General features: G+C 38.1%; 1 protein-coding gene across 4 annotated transcripts in view; it reads right to left on the bottom strand.

The window, feature by feature from the left end:
* Positions 1-12,305, bottom strand: part of PAK3 (p21 (RAC1) activated kinase 3) — a 128,642-nt gene extending 116,337 nt beyond the window's left edge. For all 4 annotated transcript variants that reach the window (XM_053657507.1, XM_053657508.1, XM_053657509.1 and 1 more), the window contains exon 1: positions 12,131-12,305. In XM_053657507.1, the coding sequence (XP_053513482.1) occupies positions 12,131-12,305 (175 nt within the window). The remainder of the gene's footprint in view (positions 1-12,130) is intronic.
* Positions 12,306-13,495: the final 1,190 nt, after the last annotated feature.

Below are 13,495 nucleotides of genomic sequence, written 5' to 3'. Positions count from 1 at the left end.
CTGTTACTTTCTGCTAGAAAGTTAACCCCTTAGGAGGAATAACTTGTAAAGATAAAGGTATGACTTACTCTTGTATTTGCTGGTAGAAAAAATGGGTTATTTTCACCTACTTCTGTAAAGATTCCATTTTTATATGTTCCATTGGCTAAAACCTATTTTGAAGCCTTTTGTAATACTGGGATAATCCTTGCCTCCATCATAGGAGGGATGAAAGAGGGAGTGGATATGAAAACAATTTGAATATCGTAATATCCCTATAGTTGCTATCCAAAATACATCATCTCATTAACCTTATAAGTAAAGTTCTTAGAGATATAACTACCGAGAGAGAATTAAACTGGGCTATTTTAAACATTCACTGCTCTTATTACAGTATATTTCATTATATTAATAAATCTCAGAAGCATATATTTGGAAAGGCCCCTGGTGGAAGTTTCACTCTCTGGCCTTCAGGTAGGACCGGATAAAGCCATGAGACACCCAACAGAGAACTTAGAGAAGTTCACCCTTGCTAATCATTGTATCTAATCAGCACATCTGGAATTTATTTATGTCTAATTTCATTCTCTCTTATTAAATAGTAAGCCCATTTCTGCCTGCCAGTTCTTCAGTGGCTATGAAAAACAATATATGCCCTCCATAAAGTAGCAGCCTTTAATGTATAGACAAATAGTCAAAGTGGTACCTGACTCTGCAAGAGCAGCTACAAGCCCAATTCATAGGTTGGATGTTTCATGAGGATGACTGAGGAAAGGGAATGATGGTCCTATGTAAGCCATTCTAGTGACCCCCACTCACACACACTGATAGCCATCACTTTCAGTGGTAACATCTTCAAAGACATTCAACAACAGTGATCATTCTGACTAGTCAAGTTGACTCTTATGCCTATCTCCTTCCAGACAACACACTGCTTCCACTCTCATTTACACCCAATTCACACATTCAACAGTTTCAATGAAAAATGTTTGAAAACAAAAAGTAAATATAAGGCAATGTCCTAAACCAGACACATCTGATCATGTGGATAATTTTACAGGGCACAAGTGTGAGAGAAAAAATGGGGGCTTCATTTACTTTAAGAAGGAAAGTAACTTTGTATTCTTTAGCTAGTATCCTTTCCTTTCAATACTTTATTTAAATGTTTGATACAACTCTCTTCTGTCTTATCCCTTCTCATCCATCCCCTGTATCTTCACCTCCTAATCTGCCTCTCAAACATTACTTCTTCTCTCAATTTATTTCTCCCTATTATTTCTCTCCTTCATTATACAAGGGGGGACACAAAAATTATTTATAAAAATCGTGTATTTATTCTTACATGTTTAAACATCAATCACATTCAAAGTACACTCCATTTGATGCAAGACACCTATCGAGACTTTGCTCAAAACAGCTTCTGAACTCGTGAATTTTGATGCCTTTCATGCTTCTGACATTTTTTGTTTTACCTCTTGCACATTGGCAAAATGTTTCCCTTAGAAGACTTGTTTCATCCACGGACACAAACAAACAAAAAAAATACTTGGTCAGGGCAAAATTGAGTGAATAGGAAAGGTGGAGCACAAGGATCATGACATTTTTGGTCAAAAACTGCTGAACACTGAGCACAGTGTGGGCAGGTACACTTTTCAATCACCCATAATGAAATGGGGAAAGGTAATGAGAGAGTCTTCAAAAAAATTCACTGAATGCCCTGGCTGGTGTAGCTCAGTGGATTGAGCGCGGGCCTGAGAACCACACGATCGCAGTTCGATTCCCAGTCAGGGCACATGCCTAGGTTGCAGGCTGCTTCCCTGCAGGCCAGTTCCCAGCAGGGGACGCACAAAAGGCAACCATACATTGATGTTTCTCTCCCTCTCTCCTTCCCCCTTCCCCTCTAAAGATAAATAAATAAAATCTTTTAAAAAATTCACTGAAGCCTAACACAGCCTCTCACAACACCAGCTAGTACACTGATACGGTTGGGTTCCTAGAACACTCACCTAGTGGAGGAAGCCTATACTAAAAGGGGCCAATGCTGTAGAAGATAATTCTGTTTTTTACTGGGTCCCCCCTCATATACCTCTCCCAATCCTACAATCCATAATTGTCTTGAATTTGGCTGCTGGTTTTACTGGGCTACCATATTTTTCTCCAATTTTCCATTTGTTAACCTTGAAGTGGAAGCACAGACCCTAGTAGATAAAGTGCCTCAATATCCCACCTTTTTCCCACTTCAACCACAGGGGACTTATAAAAGTAAAGGAGTAGTATAGGAAATTTTTCCTGGGGCACAGCACTGACCCTGGAGTACAAGCAAAATGTCATGCCTTTCAGGCTTTCCAAAGGGTAGTGCAATGATCTCCAAAGAGCACTCTTTTGCTGAGCTGTATAGTCTACTTTGGAGAACCAAAAGGAATGTAAACACCATTCAAGATGTAGCAGTCTCTGACATCTGGCATTCTGATAACAGAAACCACAATTAATTGAGACTCCCATTCATTGTTGGTGCAATGATAATAACTTCGAGCTACTCAAGATCCCAAAGGGCCTTCAGCATCACCAAAGAAAGACTGCATACTTTTCAGTCTAGTTATCATACTAAGTATTTTTATTGTGCATTAATTAGATGAAAATTAGCAATGTGCATTGACCAAAACATTTGATTAATAAGAGCATAGGATAACTGAGAGTCTTCTTTAACACAATTGTTGTGCAGTAATTAATGCTTTCTGCTGTGTAGTATATATAGAAGATAACATTCTAGGAATTAGAATAATATATATGCAATACAATAATAAACTACATGGCACTTAAAGAGCTTCATATATATGAGCACACTCATTTAGAGCCTCACCTTTCTAAAGTAAGCAGTATTCAAGCTTGTAAAGTGCACACACGAAATGATAATCTTACCCACAAAACACCCAAATAAAATGTTAGCACCGCTCTATTATTAAGAATATTGGTCACCATTATTTTTTAAAAGCATCAGCAAGTTTTCACTCTTTCCTACTGAGTGGTGATAAAAAAAAGTCTGCTTTTCTGAAAGTGAGAAAAATTTCAAAGCACAATACCATATTCTTAAGGTAAAAATGAAAGCCACTGCTGGATTTTGGATGCTAGGAATGTTGTTTCCCACATATTCCTTTTGTTCTGGCATAAGGCTTTGTTACAGAGTATAGACCAACCATAGGGTTTGGAGTCCAAGACACCTGGAATACTTCTGGCTTCCATTATTTGCTATGTGATGCTAGGCTGTCTACTTAAACACTTTAAACTCAAATTGCCTCATCTGTAAAAAGGGGAAAATGCAGACTAGTTGTAAGGATTTAAAGATTAAATATATGTATAGTGCCTGGAAAACAGCTAAGCTCAACCAGTAAATGGTAGATCACTTCTTGTCTGTCTTGATTTATATCCCACTATTTCCCAATACTCTTCTAGGAAGAGAGGCTTTTATTTTATTCCCAGGCTCACCAGCTATGAAATCTCTCTGGATTCCCCACAAACAAAATGCTCATGAACTGTACTCTCTAAAGACATAGCCCTTCACACAACATTACATGTCCTCTGAAACACACCTGATACTCAAGTGTGACACAAGACATATAAGCATGCTTCAGAAAACACAGATGTTACAAAGACCACATCTCCTCCAAATGCAGTCTCACTTACTTCTTTCTCACATGTTCTTCCAAGCTTCAAGTTCTTAACATTGATTATTATTAGAGGTACTATGCCATTTTCAGAATTGTGGCAGATTCATTTGCCTCATTCATTGCCTTTGTAATTTTTCATGTATTTATTTACTCATTCATGTATTTATTCTCCACCTTGTTCCAAAATGGATATTAGGTGGCTTACAAGAATTCACAAAATACAATATGACAGCATAAATTCAAAGTAGATAAGGTTTCACTGAAGCCTAACACAGCCTCTCACAGAAGAAAGAAAAAGAAACAAAAAAGATAGGAACATAAAATGGAGACTGGAAAAAAGCTAATACAAAGGGGATTCATACCATAGATTCCCTGATGGATGCTATGTGTCAGCCACACATTTGGCTCCAAGCTTTCTCATGGCCAACAAAAGAGAAACCTGGTCAGTCTCACACATCACAGGTTATGTAAAATAAAATCAAAATATTTGTTCAGAATGTCCTTTTCCTGATCTAATGCTGAAAACTTTCCTATAGTGAAGTACCATAAAATGGCGGCAAATTGTCTATTCTAATTTGCTCTAGTACCAATAATCAGCTCCTGGAACAGTCTCCAACAAAGAGAGATCATCAATCTTCAAATTACATCTACTACTTCTTATGTTTTTTTCTAGCTGTCTCTTGAAGTTCCATTTGTTCAATGAAACAGAGCTATTTAAACAGACTTCTTAAAACAAATAAGCAAGAACTTCTGCTGACACCAAAGCAAGTACTTTCATTTAATTAAAGAAGTAGATATTGTGACAATATTTATATCAAAAATTTGGAAAGGATTCCAAATATCTGATAAAAGAAAATGGTTAAATAAACCACTGTTGCCACTATATGATGAAATATTATATACCATCAACAAAATGATATTTATAAAAACTTAAAAAAATTCTCATGATAAAAATTTTAAGTGAAAAAACAGGATATAAAACTGTATATTTTATGATCTTAACTGGGTAAAATATACCTTATACATCCATAAAAACTCTGTAAAGAAATCCACTAAAATGATATTTGCGAAAAATCTATACTGTTTTCCATAATGGTTGTACCAGTCTGCACTCCCACCAACAGTGAACTAAGGACCCCGTTTCCCCACACCCCCTCCAACATTTGTTGTTTGTTGCTTTGTTTATGATAGCCATCCTGACTGGTGTAAAGTGGTATCTCATTGTGGTTTTAATTTGCATCTCTCTGATAGCTAACGATATTGAGCATTTCTTCATGTGTCTCTGAATGTTCTGTATGTCCTCCTTGGAGAAGTGTTTGTTCAAGTCCTTTTCCCATTTTCTAATTGGGTTGGGTGTCTTCTTAGAGTGGAGTCGTGTAAGTTCTTTGTATATTTTAGAGATTAAACCTTTGTCTGAGGTATCATTGGCAAATATGTTTTCCCATACAGTTGGTTGTCTTGCTAATTTAATACTGTTTTCTTTAGCCATGCAGAAGCTTTTTATTTTGATGAGATCCCAGTTGTTTATTCTTTCCTTTACATTCCTTGCTCTAGGGGACATATCAGTAAAGAAGTTGCTGCGTGAAATATCTGAGATTTTCTTGCCAATGTTCTCCTCTAGGACTTTAATGGTGTTATGACTTACATTTAAGTCTTTTATCCACCTTGAATTTATTTTGGCGTATGGTGTAAGTCTGTGCTCAAGTTTCATTTTTTTGCATGTAGCTGTCCAGTTCTCCCAACACCATTTGTTGAAGAGGCTATCTTTACTCCATTTTATGTTACTGCCCCCTTTGTCGAATATTAATTGACTGTAGAGAGTTGGGTTGATTTCTGGGCTCTCTGTTCTGTTCCATTGGTCTATGTGCCTGTTTTTATGCCAGTACCTGCCTTTTGACCCAGCAATTCCACTGCTAGGATTATATCCTAAGAATCCTAAAACATCAATATCAAAGAACCTATGCACCACAATGTTCATAGCAGCACAATTTACAATAGCCAAGAGTTGGAAGCAACCTAGGTGCCCATCAGTAAATGAATGGATCCAAAAATTGTGGTACATATACACAATGGAATTCTATGCTGCAGAGAGAAAGAAGGAGCTACTACCCTTTGCAACAACATGGATGGAACTGGAAAGCATTATGCTGAGTGAAATAGGCCAGGTGCTGAAAGACAAATACCATATGATCTCACCTTTAACAGGAAGCTAAACAACAAAACAAACAAGTAAGCAGAAAAAAAAAACCCCAAAAAACAAAGACACTGAAATAGAGAACAAGGGGATAGTGACCAGAGGGGAGAAGGAAGGGAAGTTAAGGGGAAAAAGGGGGAGGGATTTGGAGGAACAAATAGGAAGGACACAGGGACGAGAACTAAGGGGGGGAGGAAATGGGAGGGAGGTGGGGAGCAAGGGGCAGGGGAGGCTGGGATGGGAAAAATAGACAAAAAACTGTACTTGAAAAATAACTAAATAAAATAAAAAAAATCAAAAAAAAATGATATTTGCTAGTGTGAGTGACTTTAAATTTTTTCTATGTTTGTCTTTATTTTCCAAAGTTTTTGATACTGGTAAAAAAATTTTCCTATGATGAGAGGAAGAATAATTAGGAGTAAAAATACTAACCCAGCCAGTTATTATTGGACTGTGGAATTATGGAAAATTTCAGTTTTTCAATTTTCTACAATTGATATATAAATTCTAGTCCAGAACAGAGTTACTGAAAGAAAGAAACAAAAATTCTAAAATCTAGTTTTATGGTTGTTTGTTTATAAGGTCCAGAGTGATGCAAATCTAATAACATCTTACAATTAAGCATTTAATAATTATAAAATTTATTTATTTTAAATTTAAAATATTAATTTTTTAAAGAATCCTCATACTTAGAATTATATACAATTATCAACAATGTCTTGTGAGATAGGCTAGATATTACTCTCCTCATTTAACAGGTGATGAAACTGAGGCTCAGAGAAACTAAGTGACTAGCACAAACTCACGATGATCAGTGACAGAGGTGGACTCAAACCCAGCGCTCTGAATCCAAGTCCAGGGCTCTTTCCATTCATTCAAGACTGACAGTGGTGTAACCCAAGCAGTCACCCAGAGGCAGAAACATAGACACCCCTCCCTACCTGTGAGACTCCGATTCCTGAATAGAAGACCCCCCCCAAGGTAGGAGAGTTCAGCTGATGAAATTATGATTTTAGGAGGTTAAAAAAAGAGCAAGGGAAGTGAGGTTACATGTGAATGTTGAAAGCCCTCATAAATAATTTTTTGCATAGTAAAACCAAACAATAACAACAGTATATTACATAAAAATAGTAATGAGAGTTTACATAGCTTAAATTAGTAAAAATTACAGGCTCTACATAGTTTCCATTTCCATCATAAGATGATTTCCAGAGGTGATGAAGATGTACCACTCATTATTAGCAGTGACAGTGAGGCAATGAACAGAGGTGGATATATATATATATATATATATATATATATATATATATATATATAACTTTATTTTATTTTATTTTTTTAGAGAGAGGGGAAGGGAAGGAGAAGGAGTGGGAGAGAAACATCAGTGTGTGGTTGCCTCTCATGTGTCCCCTACTGGGGACCTGGCCTGCAACCCAAGCATGTGCCCTAACTGGGAATCGAACCAGCGACCCTTTGCTTCACAGGCCCATGCTCAATCCACTGAGCTACACCAGCCAGGAGAGGTGGACTCTTAATTTAAATCATAGTTCTCCATACTCTCAGAGTCATCTAAGTCCAATCCTGAAATTATAACAACATGCTTATGGCTTTAACCTTATCAATCAAGTGATTTTAAGTAGTACAACTTAATGATTTTGACTCTTCTGAAGATGATTTCTGTCTTCTCAAGTTTTTTCCCATGGCACTTTAGCATTTTGGTATAGAGTTCAAATTAAAATATTCAAGTTTTTCCTGAAGGCAGATTATCAGCTGTTCTGCACTGGTATTTAAATGACATTACTTCAGACTTCTGGCCAAGATGGAGGTGTGGGTAGACACACTGCCTCCTCGCACAACCAAAATAAGGACAACAAAAATTTAGAAACAAAATAACAATCAGTACTGAAAAAAAATGAACTGTATGGAAGTCTGACAACCAAGGAATTAAAGTAGACACATTCGTTCAGACTGGTAGGAGAGGCCGAGTCACATGGAGAGGAGTTTTGGCAAAAAAAAGATGGTGGCTGGCAGATCTGGGTACACAAGACAACAGCGGGTGGACCCAGCAAAGCAGTGAATTGTGGAGTGGCACTGCACACAAGGCAGCTGGAGGACTGGGCAGTTCCACATTTGCGTACCGATAAACCAGGTGAAACTGGGGAATGAGACAGACCTCACAAACCAGGGTTCCAGTGTGGGGGGAAAAGCCTCAAGACACTAATTGAAAACACCTGTGGGGGTTGAGGTGCCAGGAGAGACTCCCAGCCTCACAGGAAAATTTGGTGGAGACACCCACAGGGTCCTAGAATGTACAAAAACCTACCCACACAGGAATCTGCAGCAGAAGGGCCTGGTTTGCTTGAGGGAAGCAACAAAAGTGACTAAAATCCAGCAGAGAGCAGAGCGAGTGCCATTGTTCCCTCTCAGACCCCTCCCCCACATACAGCATCACAAGGCAGCAACCTGGGTTGCCCCACCTGGGCAGACACCTAAGGCTCCACCCCTCACTATGTAACAGGCATGTCAAGACAAAAAAAAAAAAACTCGGCACAAATGAAAGAACAGATCAAAGCTCCAGAAAAAATACAACTAAGTGATGAAGAGAAGCCATCCTATCAGATGCACAGCTCAAAGCACTGGTGATCAGCAGGCTCACAGAACTGGTTGAATTAGGTCAAAAATTAGATGAGAAATGAAGGCTATGCTAAGTGAAATAAAGGAAAATATACAGGGAACCAATAGTGATGGGAAGTAAACTGGAACTCAAATCAATACAGTGGACCAGAAAGAAGAAAGAAACAACCAAACTGAAAAGAATAAAGAAATAAGAATTCAAAAAAAAAATTAGGAGAGGCTTAGGAACCCCCAGGACATCTTTAAACATTCCAACATCTGAATCGTAGGGGTGCCAGAAGGAGAAGAGGAAGAGCAACAAGTGGAAAACTCATTTGAGCAAATAACAAAGGAGAACTTCCCCAATCTGGCAAAGGAAATAGACTTCCAGGAAATCTAGGAAGCTCAGAGAGTCCCAAAGAAGTTGGAACCAAGGAGGAACACAGCAAGGCACATCATAATTACATTAGCCAAGATTAAAATGAAGGAGAGAATCCTAGAAGCAGCAAGAGATAAGGAGACAGTTACCTACAAAGGACTGCCCATTAGACTGTCAGCTGATTTCTCAAAAGAGACCTTACAGGCAAGAAGGGGGATGGAAGGTAGTATTCCAAGTCATGAAAGGCAAGGACCTACATCCAAGATTGCTCTATCCAGCAAAGCTTTAATTTAGAATGGAAGGGCAGATAATGTGCTTCCCAGATAAGGTCAAGTTCAAGGAGTTCATCATCGCCCAGCCCTTATTATATGAAATGTTAAAGGGACTTATCTAAGAAAAAGAAGATAAAAAACGTGCACAGTAAAATGACAGCAAACTCACAATTATTAACAACCACACCTAAAATAAAAACAAAAACAAAAACAAAAACAAACTAAGCAAACAACTAGAACAGGAACAGAATCACAGAAATGGAGATCACATGGAGGGTTATCAACAGTGGAATTGGAGGGGGAGGGAGGGGGAAAGGTACAGAGAATAAGTTGCATAGATGGCAGGTAGAAAATAGCCTAGGGAGGGTGGGAATAGTATGGGAAAAGTAGAAGCCAAAGAACTTACATGTATGACTCATGGACATGAACCAAAGGGGGGGTGTGGGTGGGAGTGGGTGTGCAGGGTGGAGGGGAGTGAAGGGGTAAAATGGGACAACTGTAATAGCATGATCAATAAATCATATTTAAAAATGACATTACTTGATAATTCATACTCTTCTGAGGTTGCTTTCTTCCCAGTAAGGTGTTGTCAAAAGACTCATAACCTCCTTAAATAGTTCAATTAAACCATTCAAACTTCTGAAGGCAGTTTATCAGCTTACCAGCAATGATATTAAATGGCACTATTTGATTATTTAAATCCTGCTGAAAGATGGTTTCTGTCTAATGTGATATCTTTTGAAGGCATCATAGCACCTCTTTATAGGTAAAGTTTGACATGTAAAAGTGTCACTTATAACTACTTTATTGGGGAGGTTGTAATCTTGTTCTAAAATATTTGTTCCTGTTGCTCCATTTCCATAGATTCTTAAGTATCTTCATCATCACTTCTGATAATCACCTCTGGGTTACTGGAAGTTTCCTGAGAGTTATAGCAGCATCACATCACTTGGAATAGTGTCAGCGGGTTTGGATTCAACTTCAGCCCATGACTGCTCCTATGCCAAATGTTCACCTGCACCCATCATAGGTTCTTCTTGATCCAAATATTTTTTTGTCTTCAGAAGGCATTGCTGAAAGATATTTCATCATATCTAGCCAAGTTGTCTCTCAGGTTGTATTCATTATAGGCCATGTTAAATTTTCTAAAGCCTCTTTTATTAAAAGTATAGCATTAGTGGTGGTTTACGAATACCATGCACAAGGGTCTTAAGAAAGAGGAACCTTTGTGAGATTTTCAACAACAAAGCTATATTACAAATTTGGCACATGTCTTAAAAGACCATACCAAACACTGATCTGAGAGCTTGAGTATGTGAGACATAAGAATAGTTATAAAAATACCCTTCACATCAGGATGCACATTGGCAAGTACATCTGAGGTACCAAACGGACTGTGAAAAATCAGTGGGATTTTGAATTCAAAATTTAAAATAGTTTTAAACTTCTACAAGAAAGTAATTTGCAAACAATTCCTTTTGGAGAGAAGGAGTCATCCAGGCTTTTCTGTTTGCACACAAGTATACTAGAAACTTGGCTGGGTTTTTTCCTCTGGAAAGATTTGGTCATAGTTTTCTGTATGGTAGTAATGATTTCACTATGAGGCCACCTGAAGTAGTGGTACAAAACATGAAGGTAAACTTCCCTATTTTTGCTGACCTCACGCTAGCATCAGTTGACTCCTACTCTTCAAAAGGGAAAGTAAGATAGTTCAATGACCTCCAAAGCATGGAGGTCTCAACAGCGCCAAAGATTTGTACAGGCACATAATCCACTTCTTCAATCACTTCACTGTGAGAGATATAACATAGAAGCTTCAGTCTCTAATAGTTCTTTCTTTGTCACAACTGCCACATAAAAGTTGGTCTCCAGGTCATGGGTAGTTTCTCAAACTATCCCTTTTTCCTTGCAAAAAAAAATTTTTGGACCCACTTCAGTGTCTGAAAACATGTCTTCAAAAATTTCTCTTGCATCGTCAAAGATCCCTTACTTTGAAAGTGTTAATCCAGATTTTTAACATAATTTCCATCTTTTCCATCATTATGTCACAACGGATAAAGCAGCTCTTAAGTGATGTGGGTATAAAGAGACAATACTGACCTTAATGAGAGTTTCAGCTTTCCTTATGGTACTAATTTTGGATTAATTAACACCATGAAAGCAACCTATACAAACTATCTGGTTTACCTTGAAGGAGCAGATCAGGAATGTCCCTTTTCTTTTCTAAACACATTACCCTTTTTGCCCTTTTGGCAACTTTTTATGGTAACAATGTCCCTGTAGACAAAATCTCTTCTGTCTCAGTAGTCACATTTATAGAAGCCATGTTTAAACTTTATGCTAATTAACACAACTGGCAATTATTTATCAGATATTTAAAATCCCCTAGTGTTACAAAGTGTCAGTATATGATATTTAAGCACCAAATGGTATTACTAACAACACAAGGATAAATGATAATATACTATTGAGATATCCAGTAGAAATAGGGCTGGTTGTGTAGGGAACAACTGGCAGAAGATGAGAGAAAAACAAATGATTTGGAAATTTCTTCCCACCTTGTGATATAGTCAGAGAGACAATAATGTGGCAGCTTGGACTGACTCCCACATACTCAGTTCAAAAGTGTCACAGCTGTCAAAAAGATATACAGAAGTAAATCCACCTATAGTCAAATTTCTTACAAGGAGAACTTGCAATTTAGAAAGGATTACTGTAAATTCTCCTCTAAATTATCAGAAAGAAAGTCACTGTTTATATACTCAAGAAGTACTATTCCTACAATTTACCCTGTGTTAACATTATGAATTCAATTTTATGTAAAAGGTAAACAAAACAAAAGTAAATTTTCTGTAAACAACAAGCAGCAATCAAATATTAACTTCTCACAAAATGCAACCTCTGAAGATGTAGACATAAAGGTTAAGCAGGTCCTACGCAATCAATGCCAAGAAATGACTACCCAAGAAAAACTGACAGTGAGAGAATAAACTAGCCCCTATTCAATTCCCAGCCACTGATACTTTACTTTTATCCCCTCCTCCTGGGAAGATAGAGCGGAGCCTGGCTTTCTTATTCTTCTCTTCAGGGGCCATGGGAAGTGGTTTAGAGCTGTGGTTGATTGTTGAAGAATCCCGGTTGTTACTATTCATCCTTAGTGGGGGAGCTGGGGGTTTCTCTTCATTATCCAGACTGTCAGACATTTTCAAATACAACTAATTGCACAGCTCCTAAAGGAGGAGGAGAAAACAGGAGTTAATAGAGAATAGGTCTAAAAAAACAATCTAGTAAATGTGGGGATTCTAACATCTTACAAACAAAAGCATTTTTTTTCATTTCAGGTTTTTCATTGACCATTTCCAGTGGCTTCTTTTTTTTTAAGATTTTATTTATTTATCTTTAGAGGGGAAGGGAGGAAGGAGAGAGGGAAAGAAACATCAATGTATGGTTGCCTTTTGTGCCCCCCCTGCTGGGAACTGGCCTGCAGGGAACTGGCCTGCAACCAAGGCATGTGCCCTGACTGGGAATCGAACCGTGCGCGTATGGTTGGCAGGCCCGCGCTCAATCCATTGAACTACACCAGCGAGGGCCTTCGAGTGGCTTCTTTTCTTTTTCTTTTTCTTTTTCTTTTTCTTTATTGATTATGCTGTTACAGTTGTTCTATTCCCCCCTTCATTCCCCTCCACCCTACCCCCCATCCCCACCATTACCCCCCTTTAGTTTATGACCATGTGTCTCAAGTTCTTTAGATTCTATATTTCCCATGCTATTCTTGCCCCCCCATCTATTTTCTATCTACTGTCTATGCTACTTATTTTCTATACCTTCTCCCCCTTCTCCTCCTCCCACTCCCCTGTTGCTAACCCTCCTTGAGATCTTCATTTCTATATTTCCACTCCTGATCTAGCTGTCCTTTTAGTTTGCTTTTATTTTAGGTGTGGTTGTTAATAACTGTGAGTTTGTTGTCCTTTCACTGTTCATGTTTCTTTAACTTCTTTTTCTTAGATAAGTCCCTTTAACATTTCATATAATAAGGGCTTGGTGATGATGAACTCCTTGAATTTGATTTTATCTGAGAAGTACGTTATCTGTCCTTCCATTCTAAATGAAAGTTTTGCTGGATAGAGCAATCTTGGTTGTAGGTCTTTGGATTTCATGACTTGGAATACCTCTTTCCAGCCCCTTCTTGCCTGGAAGGTCTCTTTTGAGAAATCTGCTGACAGTTTGATGGGGACTCCTTTGTAGGTGACTGTCCCCTTAGCTCTTGCTGCTTCTGGGATTCTCTCCTTCATTTTAATTTTGGCTAATGTAATTATGATGTGCCTTGGTGTGTTCCTTCTTGGGTCCAACTTCTTTGGGACTCTCTGAGCTTCCTGGATTTCCTGGAAGTCTA

The sequence above is a fragment of the Artibeus jamaicensis genome, unplaced genomic scaffold, assembly GCF_021234435.1.
Source record: "Artibeus jamaicensis isolate MK-2021 breed Jamaican fruit bat unplaced genomic scaffold, CSHL_Jam_final scaffold_461, whole genome shotgun sequence".
In the NCBI taxonomy this organism is placed as follows: Eukaryota; Metazoa; Chordata; class Mammalia; order Chiroptera; family Phyllostomidae; genus Artibeus; species Artibeus jamaicensis.
Note: the sequence above shows the minus strand (reverse complement) of the source record. Positions and strands in the feature narration are given on the sequence as shown.